Source organism: Lagopus leucura, unplaced genomic scaffold, assembly GCF_019238085.1.
Source record: "Lagopus leucura isolate 7727_CA_CO unplaced genomic scaffold, USGS_WTPT01 Super-Scaffold_100017, whole genome shotgun sequence".
NCBI classification, from domain to species: Eukaryota; Metazoa; Chordata; class Aves; order Galliformes; family Phasianidae; genus Lagopus; species Lagopus leucura.
This window is the reverse complement of record NW_024962271.1, coordinates 10,875,332-10,898,113: the sequence shown is the minus strand read 5'-3', so window position 1 is coordinate 10,898,113 and position 22,782 is coordinate 10,875,332. Positions and strand designations below refer to the sequence as shown.

At 48.6% G+C, this 22,782-nt stretch overlaps 1 protein-coding gene across 2 annotated transcripts in view; it reads left to right on the top strand.

The window, feature by feature from the left end:
• Positions 1 to 22,575: 22,575 nt before the first annotated feature.
• ZNF423 (zinc finger protein 423) overlaps positions 22,576 to 22,782 on the top strand; it is a 194,385-nt gene continuing 194,178 nt past the window's right edge. Inside the window, exon 1 of one of the 2 annotated variants that reach the window (XM_042877064.1) lies at positions 22,576 to 22,672. In XM_042877064.1, coding sequence (XP_042732998.1) covers positions 22,633 to 22,672 — 40 coding nt within the window. In that variant the 5' untranslated portion in view covers positions 22,576 to 22,632. The remainder of the gene's footprint in view (positions 22,673 to 22,782) is intronic. The other variant, XM_042877062.1, reaches the window with a different exon arrangement.

The following is a 22,782-nucleotide window of genomic DNA, read 5'->3' as shown; positions in this document are numbered from 1 at the left end:
GTGGGTTTGTTTTTGTTTTCTTTTTTGGGAGGTGGCAGGTTGTGCAAGTATGAAGCATGTATGTATGAGAGTAGCTCTCCATTGGTGCAGTTTTGCTTGGGTATATTTTTAAAGCCCTGCTTTGTGAAACTACTTATGGTGTTACATAAAGCAAAGTGCTCAGCAGCTCACAGGACCTCCTCACTGGGCACACAGCATCCTCTGGCTCTTATGATCTCGATGGCAAGAGACAAACATGAGAGAAAAGTCCAGGGAAACAGGAGGCTGAGGTGACTGGAAGTACTCTGTTAGTTCTCTGTTCTTGATAACAGTAAAAAAACCCAACAACAATAACAAAGCAAGCAGATGGTAAAACAGATGACACACTGCTCCTTGTCAGCCAGGCAGACAGTTGTTCAATTGTGGGAGTGCCGTGTCTCCATTGAAATACACGGTCACATAACCCATGGCTTATGGCTGTGCCATACTGCTGTGGTGCTGGAGGGTCGTGGTGCTGGGCCACATGCCTCCAGTTCAGGCATGTATTGATGTCTGCATGAATGCTTGCATCTGGAAAGCACTTCTCATACAGGTTGTATGAGGCTTCCTGAGATATGAAAAGCAAACAGAAGCACCACTGTGTTGCTTTACATCAGTTTTATTTTATTGAGTAGCAATTTCTTATGCAGTTCAGTGCAAGCAAGCAATAGAATAGTTTATTAACATCTGCTTGGGTCTTCAGTCTGACTTCTGGAGGGAAGAGCAGTGGTAGTCTGTGTGATTTGTGTAATGTAATTAGATGTGCTGAAGCAAGACAAACATACAAATGGGATGAGTGGAAGTAGAAATTATTGGAAATGTATCTGCTGCCTCTTGTGAGCTTCACTGAAACTGCAGCAGTGTATAGTGTGTTTCTTATGGAAGCTGTGAGATTCCAATCTTCATATTTCACTCTGAGCTGTTAAGTCCTTGTTTTAAATCTTACTGAAATTTCTGCCACTGACAGCTGTATAGAAAGGTCTGATCCAGACACAGGCTGTGGGCAGAAGGAGTTGGTCTGCCAGAGGTTGAGCACAGCCTGTGTGCTACAGGTTGGGCACTTAGTGACAGAAACCCTTCTTCTGGCAAAAGTTCCAAGTAGCAAAGCTCAGAGGTAGCAAATAACTAAGGCTTTGCTTCTGTCTGGCTCAGCAGACTCAGTTGGCAAACGTGGCTGTGTTAGGAGTTGGCTCTTGCTGTGTGTCTGAGTACAAAGAAGGCAAGTTGTGTTTCAGGTGGGAGATGCTGCTTTGGAGATGTGGCTTTAAGACTGAGTGCTGTGTTGCAGTGAAAGAAAAATACGAGCCTTGCATGTCTTTCTTTTGGTTCCTTTAGCATAAGGGAGAAGGTTTTTATTAGTGCCGTTTTCAGAGAAAAAGTAAAATTGCCTGTTTTGAGTCCATATTTCAGGGAAGATTTGGGAATATGTTGGGAGCCTATTAGAGCCTGCAGAGTTGAGCTTTGGCTGTGAGAACAAGCCTTGTGCTGTTAAGTTTTAAGAGATTGATTTTTCTCATTGGAAGATGACTGGATGAGATACGAGTGCCCAGATACATTGGCAGAAGAGACACATCTAATAATTGGAAGCTTCTTACCCCAGCTGACGAGGGTGTGACATGCCCTGGGTTACAGGTGAATTGACAACTTTTTTTTGTATGTACTTGCTGGGACTTGCTGAAACCACCATTGATACATTGATTCCTCTCATGCTTTTTCTATAGGCTGGGGTCCAGAGACTTAACTGCTTGACAGAAATCATCCAGATGAGTGGACAGAGCAGAAAATCCAATGATTCGGACTTATGTGTGGCAATAGCTGGTGTGGTGCAATTAATTCCCCATTGGTTAGCAGTCACAGCTTGTGCCTGCATCTCCCTGCCTGTCCTATCAGGTGTTTCTCCTCCTCACCTGAGCTTACTGAACAGTTGGTTCCATTTATTGTCTCCTGCAGTGCTGAACCTTTCCTTCAAAATGGTGCTTTGTATCTAGAATCCATCCATAGATCAATGTAAACTAATTTCTTTGTTTCTGTGATATAAATAAATGCTTTCATAATTTAGTAACAGGGAGCATCTAACAGGTGGGAGGGGAAAAATGAAGGGTGGTGTAACAGAAAGCAGTGTAAGGCAATGAAATGTTGAAAGCTGGTCAATAAAAGGTGGGTGAGCAGTTAAAGATAGGAGGTCAAGAGGGAACTAGGGGCTTCGAGCTCTGGATCAGAAGCACAGTGTGACTGCTGGAAAGTCCAGCAGTTATAAGTACTGTTGTTCCCTGCCTTTCCATACAAATCCTAAAGGAAATGATGGGTTTATAGGAACCTTCATCTGGAAATTAATTTTACCTCAAAACTGAAGGTTTCAGGTTCTCAAAAATATTTCTCTCCTCCATAGCTACTTGCTTCCCAGAAAGGGTTGTGTGTGGCTGAGGTTGCTGGTTTTGAGACTAAGCATCCCAAGAGCAGAGCCATGGGCAATGTGGCACAATGGGGTTTGGATGCTTATGGCTGTCCAGGCATCACTGCACGCCAGAGCTTTGGCTGGCTCCTAGTGGGACAAGGCCACTGCCAAAAAGGCTCTTGTCATTCTTGCCCAGCGTGATGGCAAGGGGCTGTGGCCAGCATCTCTGTGCTGGCACTTACTGTCCTCAGGGAGGGAGCGGGCTGAAACCCACAGCAGTGTCTGTATGGGGGCAGACAGTATGAGCTGATAGCAGGAGTTCAGCATACGTGACTTTAGCCGATCTTGTTCACATGCTTGACAAATACTCAACTGAGTCTCATCAAAATTGTGGGGAGGAACACCTTAATTCTTCATGAACCTTGTTTGCTGGGTTTGTGGGAGTATGTATGCACACTGATGTGCAAGGAGCGCAGGCCCTGTTTTACCTGCGCTGTTCCATTTGTACATGCACAAGCATCATCTTGATAAGAACCAAGAATAGAAGGCTGTCTGCGTGCTTTTGTCCTATGATATCTTTATGCACTTTTTAACATGCTGTGTAGGTTCCTGGGTTTAATTTGGAATTACATGGAACGTGGTGTTCAAGACACCAGTATCATTCATCTGCTTGAAAATTTCTTCCTAACAGCCTTGAATGTATTTGTGAACTGGTGAGTCTGTGCGGTGGTGGGAAGCATTTGGGCAGGCTCATTATGGAGCTGCCCAGAAGCACTACGGAATTATTTGCTCCACATAGCTTTGATTTTGCACCCAACAACAGTAATGATAGGAAACTGTAATTTGCATTGATTTCCTATGTATTTCGTGTGTTTTAAAGTTTGCTCTGCAGAAAAGCAGCATCAATCTTTTTATGCAGTTATGGATCCTGCCTGCTTCAATGCAAGGTACCCAGTGATCTCTTTGTGTATTTCTTTCACTATTAATAGTAATTAGAATGTAGTAAGTGGTTTAGTAAAAGCTATTTGGAGGCTAAATTTTCTAGGGAATTCTTGTGGTTTCACAGTATCATTATTAATGGACTGAATTTCAAATAAATTCAAATGTGATTAATATTTAGCAACCTGAAGTTTGTGAACAGCAATTCTGGTGTGTGTAAATGGCGTGTGTTCAGAGATGTTTGTCTCCGAATTTGCTTTAATAGAAAAGCATTAAAAATAAATAAATGCAATGGCAACACTTTGCCAAACTGTGTTCCAGACAAAATTCTTTTCCCCCTTTCATTCACCTCTAATTACCGCTGAAAGCCCCTCCGATAACAGCTTTTGCAGGGCTTTCGTCTCGGCATTTGTGTGCCTCTCTGAAGCTGTTGATTGGAGGAGAACCACAATGGGGAAAAGAAAGTCAGGGCCCAACGTATGACAGGAGTAATGGTTTTGCTTTGTACATCTGTCAACTAATGCTTAACTAATGCAGAATTACTGTCAGACTCCTGCTGAGCTCACTTTCCTCTCCACCTGAATGCGTAATGACTTCGTGGCAAGGAATTCAAAACAAATGCAAAATGGCCGGACATTTAGGAAAAATTAGGAGGGCAGCAGAAGCTTGCCCTGGCTGCCGACTTTTTGCAGAGCCCCTGCAGTGCTGGGTGACTCTGGGCACCCTATGCCCGTTGGGCACCAACTGCACGCAGTTGCTGATGTGGTCTGGAGCTGTGTCCCTGCGGGGGCACCTCATCCCGGCGCTCAGCCCCTGGCTGGCATCACTACGACCCTGAGCAGCACTGTTGTTTGGGGACCCTGCACCACAGCGATGCTTCACCCTGGAGAGAACAGCAGTCCCCACTGGGTGTGCTCGTGGCTCAGCTTGCAAACCCCTCGGGAAGTGTGTGGGAGGAAATGTATTTTCTAAATGTTCTTCATTACTGACTAATAGGAATATGAATGAATGGGGATCTGGGTGAGATGGGGGTGGCCAGGCAGGAGAGCTCTGCTGCCATGAGGGTTTGCTATGGGCCGCTCCAGGAGAGCCGCTGCCTCCCAGAGTATCTGCTGGGAACTGGTGCAGGTCAGTGGAGTGGGGGATGAGTCCCAGGTAACATCTGCTTGTGGGAGTGATGTGCTGTTCCCCTATGTTCCCTTCGAGTGGTCCTGCTGGCAGATGGGTGTACGAATCCTCTGTGCTCACCTGTCCTGGCTGAACTTCCATCATTCTGGCTAGTCTGTGTGGACAATGAGGGAACCGTTTAGCTGGGAGTCTGCCTTGGTTGCAATAGCATCCGGCCAAGGCTGGTTGTGTTTTGTGCAGGCACTGCTGGGATCAGGGGTGGCCGATCATCCAATGTTCCTATTACTTGCACCAAAACGATCTCCAGTTCTGCATCCTGCTGCCTCAGCTGTACATCCACCTGATGCTGAAGTGACGTTTGACTGAGAGGGCCGGGCCAGGAAGTCTGCTGGAGTGGGTGGCTGTGAGCTGCTGGGCACTGGGGAGAGTGCTGTGCCATGCAGGAAGTGCTCAGTGACCTCTGCCACGAGCATTTTGCATTTTTTTCTATTTTCCTCCTATGTACTACATTTCATCTAGCAGAAGCATTCAGGAAAATATTTGTGTTGGAAGAATTGAAATCTAATGTAGTTTTCTGGTACAGCCACGAGGGAAAATACTGTCCCACATACAAATGTAGAAAGAGGCTTTAAAAACAAGCAGCGTCAGAGGTAACCAGTGTTTTGTCTCTGAAATGTTGTATGAAATGCGTATTTGAAAACGAAAACGTGATCTGAGATCACAGAGGAAAGTTTGAAGCTGCAAGGGTGGGAGCTGGGGAGAAAGAAAGGAGCACCAGAGCTCGGCATTTCTGCACTCTCTTGTTTGCTGAGATAATGCAAATGATGAGTAATTCAAACAATTAGCTTAATGTAGGGTTACACTTTTTGAAAGCAGATTGGAAAGCTGTTTCTGAAAGTCTGTCTTTTAAGAGCATGTCACATATGGTATCTGCACAGTGAGCCTTGAGGCTGGTGTTGCCCAGACTGGTCTGCAGAGCTGACCTTGCTGAGTTTCTGTAGTGGCAAATTGCAAAGCCGTTGATTTGCCATGCGCTCCTGGTTTGCTTCTCCCCACTGCATCTAATTACAACCTTGTGAAGTTGTCCTGGCGAGGGCTGTGCTGAGGGGCTCTGGCACATCCAGCTGCTGCAGGGCAGTGTGGCTGGAGTGCAGGGAGCACTTTGGGGTGGGCTGGGTGGAGCTGTGCATTCACGCTGTCTGCCTTGCCACTGCTGTGGGTCATACTTAAATTGGGAATGGAAAAGGGGAAAAGAAAAGGTAAAAGCCAGGGATGAGCAAAGACAGTTAGGCAAATGTGCTGTGAATCTTTCAGTACCCTGCAGTTTGACTCAGCTGCTGCAAGTAAGCAGGTTTGCCACCTTGTTTCCTGTGCCTTACTAAATGCCCAATAGCCTGGCACTACCTTTGCTCCACAGCGAATTCTTGACTTCATGGAGGTGACACAGCCTGCTTTGGGATATATTCCCAGAGAACTCTTCCACAGAACTGCTGGCAGTAATCTACTTAAATCTGCTGGACCGGAGCTCCAGATCCCTTGTTAAAACTGCCAGATCACCAGTGAAGAGGTGCTTTTTCCCAACTGGAGCAGCTCATCAGCCAAACTCGAACAAGTTCTCTTTTGGCACTGCCACTTGAGCAAAGACGTTTCTGTCCACATTAGGCCCTGGAATCAGCTGTGCCAGTGCTGCTGAGACATGTGCGTGCCTCTAGCTGTGGTCAGCATGGCCAGGGGGACTCTGGTCCCTGGAGCTTCTGCATTGGTGCTGCACCATCACATATGGGTGCCGCCAGGGTTCCCTGCAGCCTCTCTGCTTGTCCGCTGCCAGCCATGGCTCTGTTTTGTTACATTTTGCATGCGGTTTGTCCCATCTGTCATCTTTTTTTGCATCCTCCCTTTAGAAGGGAGGCTTCACGTGGGCCTGTTGGATGGTTCCAGCAGATCTGAAAAGTCAGCTGTTCCCCTCCTTGATATGGCACTGTCTGCAGAAATCAGAGCATGAACACAGAACTAGAAAGGGCAGTGACAAGAGCAGAAGAAAGCAGTGTGCCTGTGAGAAGGATATGAAGAGAAAAAGAGAGTCTCATCTTTGATGTATTTGTTTCCTCTTATTAGTATCCATCTAGTGGTGTTCAGGCTGAGACGGCTGACCTGTCCAAAAGTTAGTGATCCACACACAATCCACTCCCAATAGTGCCAAAGTACAGACATCACAGGACAAAAATAGCAGCAGTTGAGATGAAGGAGGAAGCCATGGGCTGCCAGATATGAGTGGGAATAACCTGAGTTCACCCAAGTGGCAGAGGTACTGTCTTAGTTTGCGGAGTGTGAGGAGAAAAACGTCTTAACAATCTCGTCCTCCTGCCTATGTGCACATCTCCACTATTTTCTGTACCGTGCTGATAAAGACTGCCCGTGCTTGAAAGGGCCTGGCAGGCTCGAGGTCAGCTGCAGACAATCTCTCTAATTGCATGGGTCTGGCTGACCTCCGCGTTGTGGAGCGAGTAGGGACCGCAGCAGACAGAGGACAAGGGAAAAGGCGGAGGAAATGTTCCTGCCGTGATGGCGGCCAGCTTAAAACTTGATTTGGATTGCTCCCCAGAGACAGTGCCCATGCTGTGTGCAGCTCTGTTGGAAGGAGACAAGAAGACGTTTTGCCCAGACAGTAAGTCAATATCAGCACTTGTAGATATCACTTCACAATAATGCTTTTTGACAAACTGCTGTCAGTGCTCTGGAAACTTGTATCAAGAAGGCAGAAAAAGAAAACTTGTGGCAAGTTGTTGTTGCCTCTGTTTCACATAGTCACCCAGCTTGTGCTGACTCCTAACTGGTTGCACGTGTTCCTGAGAAGATGTTCAAATAGATGAGTGGTGGAAACATATGCCACTGGCTCTTAAAACTGTGGAAAGGAGTATAACAGAGAGTAAGTACTTATAACCACAAAACAGTTCTGTAAAGAGAAAATATGCTTTAAGAGTAATTTAAGAGAAGAAATCACAGCCTGTGTCCAACAAGTTTGTGGCTGCAGTTGTCCGTGGGCTGTGTGGCCAAGAAGCAGCATGGAGCCATGATGACATCATACCCTCTCCAGCAGCAGGACTGTGGTAGTGGCATACAGCTATGTCACCTCTTTGGCAGGGCTGGGAGTTCCAGCAGTCAGTGCTCTCTGCGTTCACTGCATCTCACCAGGCTGCAACACACTTCGAAGTGTGTATGGACTCTCCTCTCAGCTTCCCTGTTAACTTCTTGCCTTGGCAACAGAAAAGGCAAAGCACCTTCCATATGTGGAAGAGCCAAGTGCCCACAGCTGCCATTGACCTTCATGGGAGCTCTGGATTCTCAACTCATTTGGGATGATCCTCACAAAAATGCAGACCAATTTGTACAGCCTGGGAGAAGCACTGTATTGTAGCTTCCGAATACAACACAGAAAATGAGGCTGCCTGCACAGAGGAGACTTTATTGGTGCTGTTGCAGATGTTGCATTGGCCAGTCACCAGTCGCACATGCAATGCTCCCACATCTCGGGATCCATGTGCCTCCTGATCCAGCCAGGAGCTTTGCTGCTGGCCACATGTGGGTGGCAAATCAGAGCTGCAGCTGGACGTAGCATGATGGGGATGGCTGCAGGGGACAGCATGGGAACGCCATTTGTCCCAAGTAGGCTCTGAGCTCATCCCTGTGAAGCCACCCAGGCATAAAAACCTGCTGGCACCACGTGTTACAGGATGAGTATCCTGAAACTCACCGAAATGGGCTGCTTGACCTGGAAGCTCTAAGTGAATTATCCACTTGAAACTCATGCTGTTGTTGATGAACTTTGACACAAAAGGATTTGGGAAGCTTTAGGACCAAATAAACACAGGAGTGCGGATGTGGAAGGGATTTCAGGAGCGGCTCAGTCCGTCTCCTGCTATGGAACGGGTTCATCATATCCATACTTTCACTAGCTGTTTGTTCAACCGAGAGGGAAAAAACAGAAACAAAAACAAAAAACCCCAACCAACTAAAGAAAGAAAGAGCAGAAATGAGCCCTTTGGGATAAGATCCTCACCTATCTTGGTTCACCTTATTTGCAAGGCAGCTGGCTCCAGGAAGGCTCACAATGAGAACCACTGTGCCTCTTGCTTCTGGTCAGCACAAATTGGGCCTCAGTGACCAGCAGATCAAGGAAACGAAGCTCAAAGGCTGTGCACAGTGACAGCTGCTGTAAGTGATGATGTTTAGTCTGTATGCAACCCCAGCTGTACTACGTCTTCCAAGGGTCCATTATTTTGGGGACTTAGAAGGTTTCCAAAAAAGAATGACAGCCATCTATTACTCTATGATGCAATAACCATTCATTTTAGGTTTTATATTTGTGTTGTGTACATTTGTGACTGCCCTATTCTATATAATCACAATTTGCCATCTTGCTTAAAAGTTATGGTGACATCAAAAGCAATGCTATTTAATGCTAAGTGTGCTTGAAGGCTGATATTTGCTCACTGTTCCCAGGCTGTCAGTGCAGAGGGGTTTGGCTGCTGGTTTATGCAACTGGATTACATTTGAGCTCTGCAAGGAACTGGAAACCTGCGTGGAACACAGGGACGTGGCAGGGGCTGGAGATCACTGAGCTTCCCCTTGCCTGGGCTGCTGTTGTGAGCGCTCTCCGTATGGAGATCACAAACCAAACTGGTTTAAATTTCTGTCATTAAAGAAAACCCAGTTCTTCCTCACAGCTCACAACGCTGTCACGTGAGGAGGCACAGTGCGGTGATGTGCTTTCTGAGGGGCTGTTGCCATGCGGTTTTGCACCGCGCCGGCGGCACAATGGCTGCTGTAATTAACGTGTCAGAGTCTGGCTTCTGGTGGGAGTGGTAATAGCATGGCTCTGGTGGAGCTCCTGCTGCCAGGCTCTCGCTGGGCTGCTGTGCTAAAGTTTCGGGCTGGATCTGTCTGGATTTTCACTTCTCTTCTCAAATAGCTCTGCCTTTTCAGCGCCTCCAGAATCACCCGGTATGCATTTTCCAGCAGTGTTTTACATTTGTGTTTAATCCCTCGGGATCTTCAGCACCGTCACTCCCAGGACTGGTTTGCAGTGGGGCAGTAGGCTGCCAGCAGTCCATAAAGGAGTGATACGCAAGCTGTTGTACTGTTATATTTCTCTACCTGTCATTGTAATGTCACTTCTAATGCAGGAATTATACCCCCATTGTGTGTAATTATATTTCTCCTCCCAGCCCTGCTCAAGGAACAGTGAAAAGATGGAGCTGTTAATATTAAAAACAGCACATCTCCCTCAGAAAAAGTTAGAGGTCACACCTTAATTCCTAGTGTGTGAGGGCGGTTAATCAAGAGGTGATTGGGCTAGAATGAGTATGGGGACAGAAATATCCTGCACAATTTCTGGTGGAATTTAATTAGAAAGGAAGTATTAATAGCACCTGCATGTGCAATGCTGCTTTGCCTTGTAATGTGAATAGACTTACCTGAAGGCAGTCTGATGGATAATCCATTGCATTTCTGTTTTCCTTTTTCCTTTTTTTAATAAAGGAAAATAATAAGCTATAATCAATAATAATAGTACTTAAAAACAACGAGCTCTGGCAGGAATCAGCCTTCTACTAGCTCTCCTTAGAGTTTCTCTTTCAGGTCAAGATGATGCCAATTAATGAGGCGTTTTGCAAAAGTTTGTGCTCTATTTGTCCCAGTAATGAACTTCCAACCTTTAATTTTCTCAGTAGCATAGAGTTCCTCAGTGGGAAAGCAACATGGGGCCCTCGTGTTGGGGTCTGTGCTCACTGGGGACTGGGGCTTCCTGGCACAGCTCTGGGTTGCCCTGTGCTGTCCCAACCCCACGGGCTGGGTGCTGCCTGCAGAGCTCTGCGACCGTCCAGGAACCGTGCTGAGTTTCTCCAGGGCAGGGTCCTGGGCCTGGGTTCAGGTTCATGCAATGCCTCTCCTGAATGGCACAATTAGAAAAAGTCTTAGTGGAAATAGAGCTTATTGTAACCACAAAGAGGATTTCCTTCCCTTCACACTCAATATAGACTGACTTCTAATACTTCGTTTTAATACTTTTTTCACAAAGGAGAAAAAGTTAATATAGTCAGTATCTTACAACTTGATTTCAATTATGAGATCCTAAAGCAGTCTGTGCTTCTTAATGAATAAGAAATAAAGGCTACGGTAATTGAATTCAGCATGGCTCGCAAAATGCTTTATTCAGATGAAAATGCCTCTTGCCAATGCCAAGTGTTTATTCCTGGTGACTTGTTTGCCTTCCTGCTGTGTTTTCCATGAGCTGGGGTGTCCTGCTCTGCTGCGTTGGGCACTTGTGGACCAAGGGAGGGGACAGAGTGGAGTGGGACAGGGACATAGCTAGGGATCATGCTTGCTGTTCCCAGTTCTGCCTTAATGAATCTGTATGTATCCTGTATTTAAAATAAAATAAAATATCTTTTTGAGCCACCAGCTCTGCCCATATGCTCGTTTTTTGACAAAGAACATCTGCACCCCCAGGGCTGGGATGTTCTCATTGTCCCTGCTGCTGGCTGCACCGCAGGGAGGTGGAAGCCCGGAGGAGCCCAAGCATCCTTCCTTTGCAGAACCTTTTGTTCTGGAAGTGAGCCGTTGGCTGCAAGGCAAGCAGAGGGGAGGGTGTGCATCAACTCCGCTCAGCAGCACAGGCACGTTCGGGCACTGGGGCTGCTGCTGGGGGCTGAGGATTTCCAACAAGTGCTAGCTCCAGGCTCGCGTCGGCGCTTGGGCTCCAATTATAGTGATATCTCGCTTTCAGACCAATTAAAATTTCATAATCTCTCCACCAGACGGAGTGGACAGTGTTACGCTGGGTCAAGAAATATCTTCTAGCTCTAGTCATTCTCCAGGAAGTTTTTGGCTCCGTGAGGAATAGTACCTGTACAGGGCTTATGAAGAGGGGCTGAGAAAGCACAGAACGTGCAGCTTTCTTGCAGCCATTTTTGCAAGCTATTTTCTTCTACGTTTAGGGGAAGGAAAATTAAGCTTTGAAATACGGGTTGTAGACAATGCTGTAAGGAAGTTTAGGATCACAGCCTTAGGTGATAATGAAGTTGTAATACATAAAGCATCAAAAAGGTGAAATATAACGGCACCCTCCAAAGGCATCTGAACAGCTGCAAGGAAGTCCGCCTTATTGCTGCAATTTGAGCATGAATTACTTTGCATTAGGAAAGAACTGCCTCTCATTGGAGATGTGACCATGCGGCCATTTCTGTTTTAATCAGAGGTAGCTGCATTTCTGTTAATGGTTTTGTCGATTACAGCAAGCCTCCAGGCACTCTGCAGAGCCAAGGAAAGCCCCTGGAGCAGAGCTGGTGTGTTTGTTCTACCATGAAGTGTGCCTTGAGACTGGCACGAGTCTCCCTCCTGGCTAGGGCTTAGTCTGTCAAAGGGGGCTCCATGCTAGCTGTGGGAGCATCTCCACCTGGGTGCATGGAGCCGTGGCCTTGTTGCCTGCCCACGTCCCTCACCACAGCCTTGCATCAGGAGCCACTGCACTGGGAGTTGTGCCCATCTGCAGGGTGGCTCTGGGAACACCTCAGCTGAGCAAGGCCAGTAAATCTGCACCCAGGTGGGGAACAGAAGCTGTTTCCTGCCACTGAGTGTGGTGTGATGGCAGCGGTGCTGCTACCATCTATTGGTGGGCAGCAGAAAGGGCACAACAGCAAAGCTGCCTACAGCTTGCATATCGTGTGGCACTGGTCTTGGGCCAGTATGGAAAAGAATGCCTTTTTAGCTAGGACAAACTGCTTGGCTAGGCCTCCCAGATCTTAAATAACAAGAGAACCATCACGGGGGGGGGGGGGCTGAGTTGCTGCAAATGGTGGTTTAAAGAAAGTGATGGCATGTGTTAACATCCAAGAGGTGTTTGTAGAAAGCTGAACCTGCCTGTGTGGGTGCTGCATGCCCCAGGCAGAGGGTTGTCTCCGGAGGTTTGGTCATTGCAGAAGGGGATGCAGCAGTGCTCTGAGGTGGCAAACAGCCTTCAGCACATCCCCAGCTCCCTGCAGAGCTGGGCTCCCACAGGGCTGTACCGGGAAGGTTGCAAAGCTCTTTTTGTATTTTTAATAACGAGGTGGACAATAACTCTATTTATGAGGAAATCTTTCTTCTGCAGGATTGTGGTGTATACCTGTTCCTACAACCCTCTCACAAATGGGCAATTCTTGTTCTGATTTTTTTTCTGGCAGGGATGTTTTGTTTTCCTGTTGGCTGATGCTGTCTGCTCAGTCTGTGGAGGATTAACCTATGTGCTGTTGCTAGGTGGCCTTAAGCAAAGAAATAACACAGATCACAGGCTCCTGCATTCCTACAGTGTGTAACTCCCTTGTTCAGCAAGATTTCTCTTTCTCTGTCCTTCTGTTTTGTGTTTATGGCTGTGGAGATGTATATATTAGAGGATGCACGTATAATTTGCACAAGAATAATAGATTAGAACCCCTATAAAACATCGGTTTTATTTGGACTCGCAACATGTAGCAGCTCACTCTTTGCCAGCCTCCCATGTTTTGGTTTCTGTTGGTGTCTAAGCCTCATCTGTCATTTCCAGATGTGTTTCTGCCCAGTGTGAGGTCTCAGACTCAGCAGGGACATGCGACTTGTCACATCCTGGAGGGACCTGTGCCTGCAGCATGTGTACCCCATCAGGGATGCAGCACTTGCCTGGGTTTTTAGATTTTCAAGCTTATTTCCTTGAGAGTTCATTTCATTTCATGACATTTTCAGAAATGTGGTTATCCAGAACTCAGTTGATGTTGCACACTGGATGACTGAATATTTCGCACCACTGCCACGCTGGCTAGATAGCAACTGCCAGGTAAATCCCATCAGTTTTCAGTTGTGTGCAGAAACATTGCCAGCAGTTGCCATCAACCATTTCCATATCCAAAGCATGTTGCCTGTAACATGTTTTGCTCGTGGCACTGGAACAGGCATCTAAGGTCAATCCAGCACAGGCGCAAGCAGAGCTGGCAGGATTCACTGCCATTTGCCCCCTTCTGCCCCAGCCCTGAGTAGGGATCACACAGATCTATTGCTCCTTCTCAGCCTCCTGCATCAGGCATGCCCATGCTGAATACATCGCTCTGCATTAATAACATGCATTTGGCTGAAATGCCTACAGGACTTTTTTACTCTGATATAAAAATACATATTTCTGCAAAGCTTGTGTTCGTCCTCTCACAGCACCAGCATGGAGCAGCACCAGCACACAGGGCAGGGACACAGCTGTGCTGCCAGCGCACCTCAAAGCAGCTGTGTGCCTGTGGAAGAGTGTGGAAGGTGCTGGTGTGGGCATGAAGTGCCAGGCAGTGCTGCCATAGGCTCATGGCTTCACCAGCTTTCTTTGGGAAAATGTGGGAAACATTTGGGTTTTGCTAACATTGGGCATGTGTGATGCTTGAAACCCCGAGCCTCTTTGTGCTTGGAGCATGAATCAAAGCAGTGGACGCATGGCCTGGTGCAGCCCATGTGAGCTCCCTCCCACTGGCTGCAGGGCTGAGCTGCCAGCACTGTGTGCTCCTCACCCCCTGCCATGCCACTGCTTTCTCACAGCTCCCGCTGCTTCATTTTCCTCCCTTGGCTCCCGTTGCCATGACCCGCTGGGCTGGCCGCTGGCAGGAATTCATGCCCCTCCGGCTGCTCCTTGCTGTGCTGGCCCTGAAGCTCCCCCCCTCCCCCCCCCCCCACTGCCCTGGCAGGCTCAAAACACAAATGCGCCAGAAGGAGCTCCCATCCTGCGGCCTGTCATATTGGGATATATTTTTCCTCTCTCAAAAGGAGATTCTGCTCGGTCACAGGCTGGTCCCTAGTGGAGGTGGCTCCCAACCTGAGACTAGGACTGCTCTGGGCTTGGCTACCAGCGTGGTCTGGAGCCTCACTGCACCCACGCACTGGGGAGAGGAGGGATAGCTTTCAGACAGGCCCTGTGCAGCTGTGCTGTGCTGTGTCAGGCTGGCCACACTGGCACCTGGCAAGGACCTTCTGACAGTGCTGAGCAGTGGGCAGGAAGTGAGCTGGGCAGGAAGGCCCCATGCCACCCGCAGTCCCTGGAAGGCTGCTCCCAGGGTATGGGGCTGCCCCGGGCTGCACTGCTGTTCCCAGAGCCACACACTGCATGTGTGGAGCTCTCCTCAGCCATTTTGGTGTCTGCATGCTGCTGGGAAGCACCATGCCCCAGTGCCTGTAGTCTTTGAGGGTACAGCAGGAATTCTGGGCAATGTAGCATGTTAACCAAATAGAAATGGGTATACAGCAGATCAGTTGTTTTAAATAGTGTTATGCACATCTTAAAAATTTGCACTACTTTGTTTAAAAATGTGCTTTGGGATGTTAAAAACAAACAAATTAAAAATTAAAAATCCCTAACAGATGTAAACAAAATTCACTCTTAATATCCCCTGCTGCCCAGCTGACTCTAAGTCTTATGGCTGATAGATAGGAAGGGATCCTGAAAAGAGCAGAACAAATACTGCCAACAAGGGGATTTTAAACGGGACATAATGTCAGTGGGTCTGATAATAGGAAAATGTTCCATAACCCTTCCAGAAACCCTATGAAAGAATGGAACGAAGAGAAATCTGTAAAAATGTGATCAGATTCTATAGTAACTGCTTGAGGAATCTTAGTGAATTTAATAGAGGACAAAGTCTTTTCCCTGGGTTTTTTGCATCATCCGACAGTATTCAATAGCAAGATAATTTTCTATTAATTCTTATAGAACTTTTTCACGAGAATAATAACTGCATGTTCTCACAGTGCCACCTGCTCCCCCCACACGCTCATTGCTGCTATCACACCAATTCAGAGGGGGGACCATAAATACCTTCATGTTAAAGAACTAACTTTCTTTAAAATGCCACTTTCAAAAGTGCCTGGGGGTCTGCCAGTGCAGCTGCGGGGAGTGTTTGTCAGTAGCACTGAGCAGTGCGCTGCTCCTTTCGCCATGATTACAGAATGGAAGCAGACGCGGGAAAGAAGTGAGTGGAAATGATGAATTTTGTAGAAGGAGACTTGATTTGTGTTTCAGTTTTCTTTTCTTTGGTGCGAAGTGAAGGGGCTGCAGGAGGAGGAGACGGCACAGTTTGTCTGCCCATCTCTGAGTTACTCAGTGCGGCACAAGGCCGTGGCCTGGGCTTGGCCTTGGCCTTCCTCCTCTGGGGCAGCTGTGATGGGGCAGGAGCAGGGGAGGACACCGCTCACCCTGGCAGGGACGGGGCAGAGCACACAGCCCAGCACTGGAATGTGCCATGGTATGAGGTGAGTACTGGCAGTGCACCGCTGTGGTTAACCACAAACAGCTGTCCAAAGCTCCTTGGTGGTGGTTTTCACAGCAGAGATGGTATTGATGGTGAGAAGGTTTTGATGAGGAGGATCAGCATCTTGGCTTGCTGCACACTTTCTTAGAAAGAGGTAGTAGCTGACAAACACCGGCAGGAATGGAAGTATGGTCCAGGATTAGTGGTTTTATTTGGTTTATGAGGCTGCGGAGATGGGGAGAGGTGAAGCTAAATGCCCCAAGACAGCAGTGCCGGAGGAGTCTTCTCATTTCCATTGCTTCTCCCTTTACTGTACTGGGGATTTTCCAGAGGAGTGGAAGCCTTCACAAACACAGATATTTTTAGACGAGTTGTGTGTAGGAGCCCAGATGCTGGGGACAGGCTGCTGCTTGACTGCTGTTACAGAATGGTCCAGACCGTGGCTGCCCAGCTGGCGTTTGGTGATGTTTGGTGTGGCGTTTTGGGGTGCTTTCTGTGGCAGAAGTGCTGCCAGGCCTAATCGCAGGTGGGTGAGCTCACTTCAGGGCTCCCAGCACCTTGTAACACTACTGAACCTGCTGGCAAAGACCAGGTTGAACAGCTGTACTTCCAAGGAGGTACAACCCACCTTGTGCTAAAGGAGATGGCCCTGGTCTAGTGTGAACAGGACAGGTGTAAGGAAGAGTGGTGGCCTGGAGCCTTGCACAGGAGCTCCAGCCCTTTTCATGAACCAAACTTCGAACGTGTTTTCTATTCCTTTAGAAAAAGCCTTTGAGAAGCACTGCAGAACCATGTCCAACTGTAATGAAAGGGACCCAGAGTAAGTAGATGACAGAGAGGATACTTTCTCTGCATTGTGATTAAGTATGTGGAAACAGCACTTTTTTGTAATAGGCATCATAAGTTGTTAATTAACGTTATAATGCTATAAATTGTCTTTGTGGGAACATTCAAAGGCAAATAGATGTAGAGCCTGGAAAGTCCTTAGGCCTAAAGGCGACTTGGTCATGCAGTACAGATCCTCTGTCTGACTCCCACACTGCTTCCTGGGGCACCTAACTGGAAGAAGCTGCAATGAACAGTTTGCTCAGCGAGTGCTGGAAAGGACAAAATACCTGTTTGTGTTTGCAGGGCACTGCATGGCCTGTGTCTTTAGCCCAGTTATCAGTAATGATTGTTTTCCTGGAACTGTGCAGGGATGTGTGTGTGTGATTCCTCTACAGATGGGTATTTTGTGACATTTGAGCTAAATTCAGCTCCGGTGTATGATAGTATTTTACAGAAAGTGTCAGTAACTGCACCACTTACTCTGTCTTGATTTTAGACTATTTTTTTTTAATAGAAGGAAAGATGATTGATAGAAGTAAGTGCCGTACACAAGTAGACGATAGGAAAAAAAATTGAAATCACTACTGTCATCAGAGATGTGTGAGTGCTAATGTGGTGCACGCAGCGAATGCAATTCTGTGCATGGCCAAATACATTTCGCAGTGGAACTTTCTCTTTGTTTTTCAGTGCTCTGGGATAGCAGCTCGATCCCATTTTGCTGTAAGCTCCCAGAGCACAACATGGCATGACTGCTCTTGCTGGGTCCTGCCTGCAGCCCTCCATCATGTGCAGTCTCTCCTCTCTGTGCAGCGTTCCTGCCCCTGCCGCTCCCGGTGGCCTGAATTCTGGCTGTGGCAGTCCTCTGCTAGGGCTAAAACGGGGGATGCCAGTTATTTATTTATGTAAAATGTTCGGAGGCATTAACTCACAAACACCATAGAAACTGGGCTGGTATTGTAGTCGGGGCTTTTATTCAGGTTGTCTGATGCGCTGTGGATGCCGCCTGCCTTTGTGTGCTCCAATCCAGCGTTTATCCCGATGATGCCTTTGTGTTCCCCATTTGACATATTTTACTGTAAATAAAGAGCGACACTGTCTTGCAGCTGTATCCACGGTGACATTTGACTCTCGACTGAATGAGCACATTGTGCCGTGTGTTTTGGAAACATTATCTCTTTTAAGAACTAATTCAGCCTTTAACAGCTTCCCAGTGCCTGCCTGCCTTTGCCATGGAGAGCTCAGGTGCTCGCCCACCTCCGTGCAGCCTCTGGCCGCTGCCTCCTGCCCCTCACGCTGCTGGGGCCTGAGCTGGGCATCGGCTCCCTCTGCTCAGTCTTTTTGTCTGTGTGTAGACCCTTTGATGGGATGTGCTGCAGGGCTTCTCCTGGGATGTCAGCATTTTGCCCATTTCTCATAGGAATTATGAGCATCTCTTATGTCCATGTGTATGATATGTTCTTTAAGGTAGAATCTGCAATCCACGATTAAGATAATGCCTGTGTGGTGACTCATTGAGCATCCAGCTGATTGGTTCTTTTATGTGTTGAAAACAGTTTTCTTTATGACTTCAGCAAGTTTAGATCCTGCTAGGGTCCACATTTCTTGGAGTGGGCTCAGTCTCTTGGGTGTCAAAGCCCAGGACCAGCAGGACCGAGATCCTCTGTGAAAACCCCAGCTTCCAGGAAGCTTTTATTTTTGCTTTCAAATAGCTGTGCTGCTTTTATGCAACTTGTAATTTCAAGCTAATTCCGACACACTTTTAAAACAGTTATGCCTATATATAGGAATGTGTGTGGTTTTGCTCGCAGTGCTGAATGCCAATAAATCCTTGCACCACTGAGATGCTGGTGGTACCACCTGCATTCCCCCTCTGTAAGGCTGTGCCAGGGTTGAACAAGGTTGAACAACCTGAGCTAATGTTCTCTCAGCCTTAAACATAATCACTTTGAGAAAATGTAAGTGCAAATCTGGATGCTGTCTGCCATGTGTGTATGGAATTAACATCCTGAGACAGTGCCATAGCATAAGGGCCCTCTGAAGAGAAGAGGGCTCGTTTTCATTACTGTGGGGAAGAGAGTTGTCCTGCAAATATCATCAAACTTCAAAACTTAGGCACACTGTGCACACACACCACACTGCAGTGGAACCCCACAAGGGTTTCAAGCGAGAAGTGTGGTACCCACAGTGCCTCAGCAACCCAGTGAGCTGCAGGACGGTGCCAGATTGTGTCTCAGGGAGCAGCTCTGCACTTTGTGCTTCCATTTAACTTCTCCGAGTAAGGAGAAAAGGCATCTGTGAGGAAACAAGGTTGATAATAGGTTCAAAATATTCTATTGCTTTCTTGTATTACCATATTTAAATTAAATTATTAAATGTATTTTCATTAAATTAGCATACAAGCTGGTATTATTTGCCTTAGATATTTTAACAAAGTCTGTGAAGTCTTCCCCTGCTATTACTGCTCCTGGAAGGTACGGTGCTCCTGATTTGAAGTTCTGGAGCTGAGAACAGTGCAGGTGGCTGTACACTGCGCTGCCCTGGGGCTGCAGGCACGGCCTGGCTCTGCTCGAGGGCTGCAGGATCACAGGGTGAGGGAAGCGACTGGGTTCCTGCCTGCACCTGGGGGGGCTGCGCACAGAGCCCGCATGTCGTGGCAGTCAGCAGCACGGCACCGGGCGCGTGTTGAAGATCAGGGGGTCAGAGATGTGCTTACAGAGCAGGGCCTGGAGGCAGACTGTGTGCTTCTGGGTTTGAAGATAATGCAGAGGGATGAATTAATAATTATATACATGTGTGCTACACTTAGAGATGGATTTACACGTCTTTCATTTTTTAAAGCTCAGACTTGGTTTCCCACTCTGTTTATCTCTAACATGATCTTTCTGCAGGCCCTGACAGACAGCAGTGCTCCCAAACGTACTGCTGCTTTGTGATGGTCCTGAGAATGAACCTGAGTTATGTGCAGCAGAGAGGCTCGGATGCCCTGACCATGCCTCCTCATCATCCAACAGCTGCTCCAAACCAGGTACAGGTTCACATGTGAAGCTTGATGTTGGCTCTCCAGCAAGTGAGAAGGGGGGAAATGCTTCCACTCATTTGTTTAAAAGAAAAACATTTAAATATTTTTAGTGAATTTTAAAAAAGAAGAAGTTGTAGAAATGCTCCATGAATTGGGGCATTCATTAAGTATTTTTAAAAAAGCATAGAAAATTTGGAGGCAAAGGTCTGGGTAGCAAAGTGACTTGCAGTGCAAAGGGCTTGGGAATTTCTTGCCAAGTGGAACGTGTACAACTAAGGTTGAAATCCCCTCTTTGCATGATCGCATGGGGATTTGAATGTGGGTCTCAGAACTCCTCCGAGAGTGCCCAACCGCTGGCACATTCTGGATGAGAATCTGTCCTGCTGAAGCTGTTCTGCTTTGTAAGAATAATTAAATATTCATTGGGCCAATGAGAGAATAGAAACAATCTGATAGCCTGGGGATTAGGGCTCTCCAATAAGATGAGGAGACAGAAGTAATTCAGTTCCTGATCCAACTCTGGTGCTGAACGGATATGAATCTAGGGCCACATTGGCCAAATTTGCCAATGGTTCTGGTTACTTTTTTCAGGATATAAATTTCTCAACTTTTTTTTCTGTCATTTCTTGTTGTGCCTTTACAGAAACTGGTATCACACCAGCTTTTATACTGGTAGTCTCTTGACTAGAGTTATCCCTGTGTTTTACTGGCATCAGAATTGGGGCTGCAGGCTCTTCGAAAATCTGCCTTTCTTCTGGTTAGCCCACAGCTTGATGTTAGTGCAGTGATGTAGAGGAAGTATATCTCAATTACAGTGGTGTTATAGGAAACATTTTTTACTGTATGTCCAGTCTGTGGTGGTAATCTGGAGTAATACACTAGGAGGAAACTGTAAATCTTTATTATAACATCAATAAGCACAATAGTTTCTGTCAAGCTTTAAGAAAGCAGAAAATCACCACTAAACATCCATTCAATCAGCTGTGCTAAATAATCCTTCAGGTTCATATACTGAATTTCTTGATCAAATGATAAACTTATTCCTGAATTATCTGGACTCCTTGCAGTATGAAAAGATACATATTAAAAACAAAACCAGGAACCCAATGCAACCCAAGAACACAGGAAGATGTTTTCCAAGCGGAAATGGCTACCAGGAAGGTGATGCCTTCATGCAGCCCCCAGGTCAGGCCCGGCGCCGCTCTGTCTGCCCTGACCCCGCATTGGAGAACTTCTGCCGGGGGCTGTTTTCACGGCATCTGCCAAAAAAAAAAAGTTCTATTCCACTGCAGACATCTTTCTGTGAGCAGTGGGGACACATGGCCACGTGGGTGCCCCGTGTGGCGCAGGCCCATGGCCGGGGGTCAGGCTGCCTGGCAGGCGGCTCCTTACACGGGGCAGCTGGCAGTGAGCAGAGTGAGTGCCTTGCTCCTAAGGGCAGTAAGGATATTTAAACCAAACAAGCCCGACGTAAGTGGGAGAAGAAACTCGCTGAGCGATTTCAACTGTAACTTGGCGCCCGGCACGCTGTAGTATAAGAAGTTCAAAGCGTTTTGGATTTTTCCAGAAAAACCCTCTCCCAGCAGCGAGGCATGGGCCGTTCCGGCCCCTGCTAAGTTGAACACGTCGGGAAGGGCAAAGTAAATAAATCTTCGCCTCCCGCTCCCCCCGAGGCGACGAGAGGGTACCGGAAAAAGCCCGCAAACTTTTGCCGCGGCCGCCGAGCCGGTGCTGGAGCCGCGGTGCTGGGCGGGGCGGTGCGGCGCGATGCGGTGCGGTGCGGTGCGGCTCCGCGGGCGGCGGCGAGTCCGGTCCGCGGCGGCGGTCCGCGTTTTGCGGGCGGCCGCTGTATTTCCCGGGCCGTCCATGGCTCGGTGCTGTTGGCTCTCTCTCCGTCTGATCGGCGCAGGCTGCGCGGGGCTCCCTACGGGATCAGAGCGCTCCCCCGCCGGGACTCCACTCCTCACATCCTCCTGCTGGGACTCAGCTACATTTCCAGCCAAGCCTGGCTTTATTATGTGTGTCTGCACTGCAGCCCCAGCAGCAAGATCAGGAGGAGGAAAAGGAGCCAGGACAAAGAAAAGAGAGGGAGGCTGGCGAGAGCTAAAGAAAATAAAAACCCAGGGCAGCAGCGGCAGCAGCGGCAGCGATGAAGGCAGGAGCGGTGCCACCTTCCAGAGAATGACCCATGGAGGCAGCTAGCGGCCCCGGCATCGATGCGAAGGAGCGCTTACCTCGGTCCGCCGAGTGCGTGCGTGCGGGGGAAGGCGGCGGCGAGCGCGGCCGGCGGCGGGGAGCCCATCCCGGCCGAACCCCGCGCCGCGCACCCGGGGCAGCCGCGCCGCCGGCCCCGTGAGCGGCGAGCGGGGGCCGAGCCCGGGGGCGAGCGGCGGGACGCGAGGGGGGGCCGAGAGCGGCCGGGGAGGATTTAGGGAAACCGCGGCGAGGTCGCACCCCCGGAGCGCCTCGCATTGTCGGGGCCGCCGCGCCGCTCTTATTTTTAGACGCTCATTCTCCCCGCGCCCTCCCCCCGGCCCCGGGAGCCCCGCGCGGCTTTTTGTGCCATTCTCAAAGTGCCGAGCCGGACTGAGAGCCGCAGGGCGCCTGCAAACTTTAACGAGAACAAAAAGGCGGCGGGGGCGCGAAGGGGCTCGGCTTGTGGCGGTGCTATTTGCACATCGAAGGGAGGAGAAAAAACCAACAAAGAGGAGAAAAAAAAAAGAAAGAAAGAAAAAGAAATCGCAACTGTTGCGCCTGTGATTTTTTTTTTTTTTTTTTTTTTTTGTCCCCGGGGGGAGAACCTGTAGGTGCCCGAGGGGGTGGACAGGAGTTGAACTTGCCGCATTGCAACAGGCAAAGAAGTGAGAAATCCGATAATCGATCCCGCTGCTGCCGCTGCTTCGCCTCGCTCAGCCCGGCAAAGTTTCGAGGGGCAGGAGGCAGGGAGAGGCAGGGCGGGCAGGGGCCGCGGGGCCGCGAGGAGGACGCGCCGGGAGGAGGACGAGCCGCGGCGCCCGGACATGTCCAGGAGGAAGCAAGCCAAGCCCCGCTCGGTGAAAGGTAAGCGCCCGCCGCCCCGCGCCGCCGGCCGGGCACCGCCGCCGCGCCAGCCTCCGCGCGCGGCCAATCAGGGCCGGGGCCCGGCTTGGCGGGGATTGCGAATCCCCCCC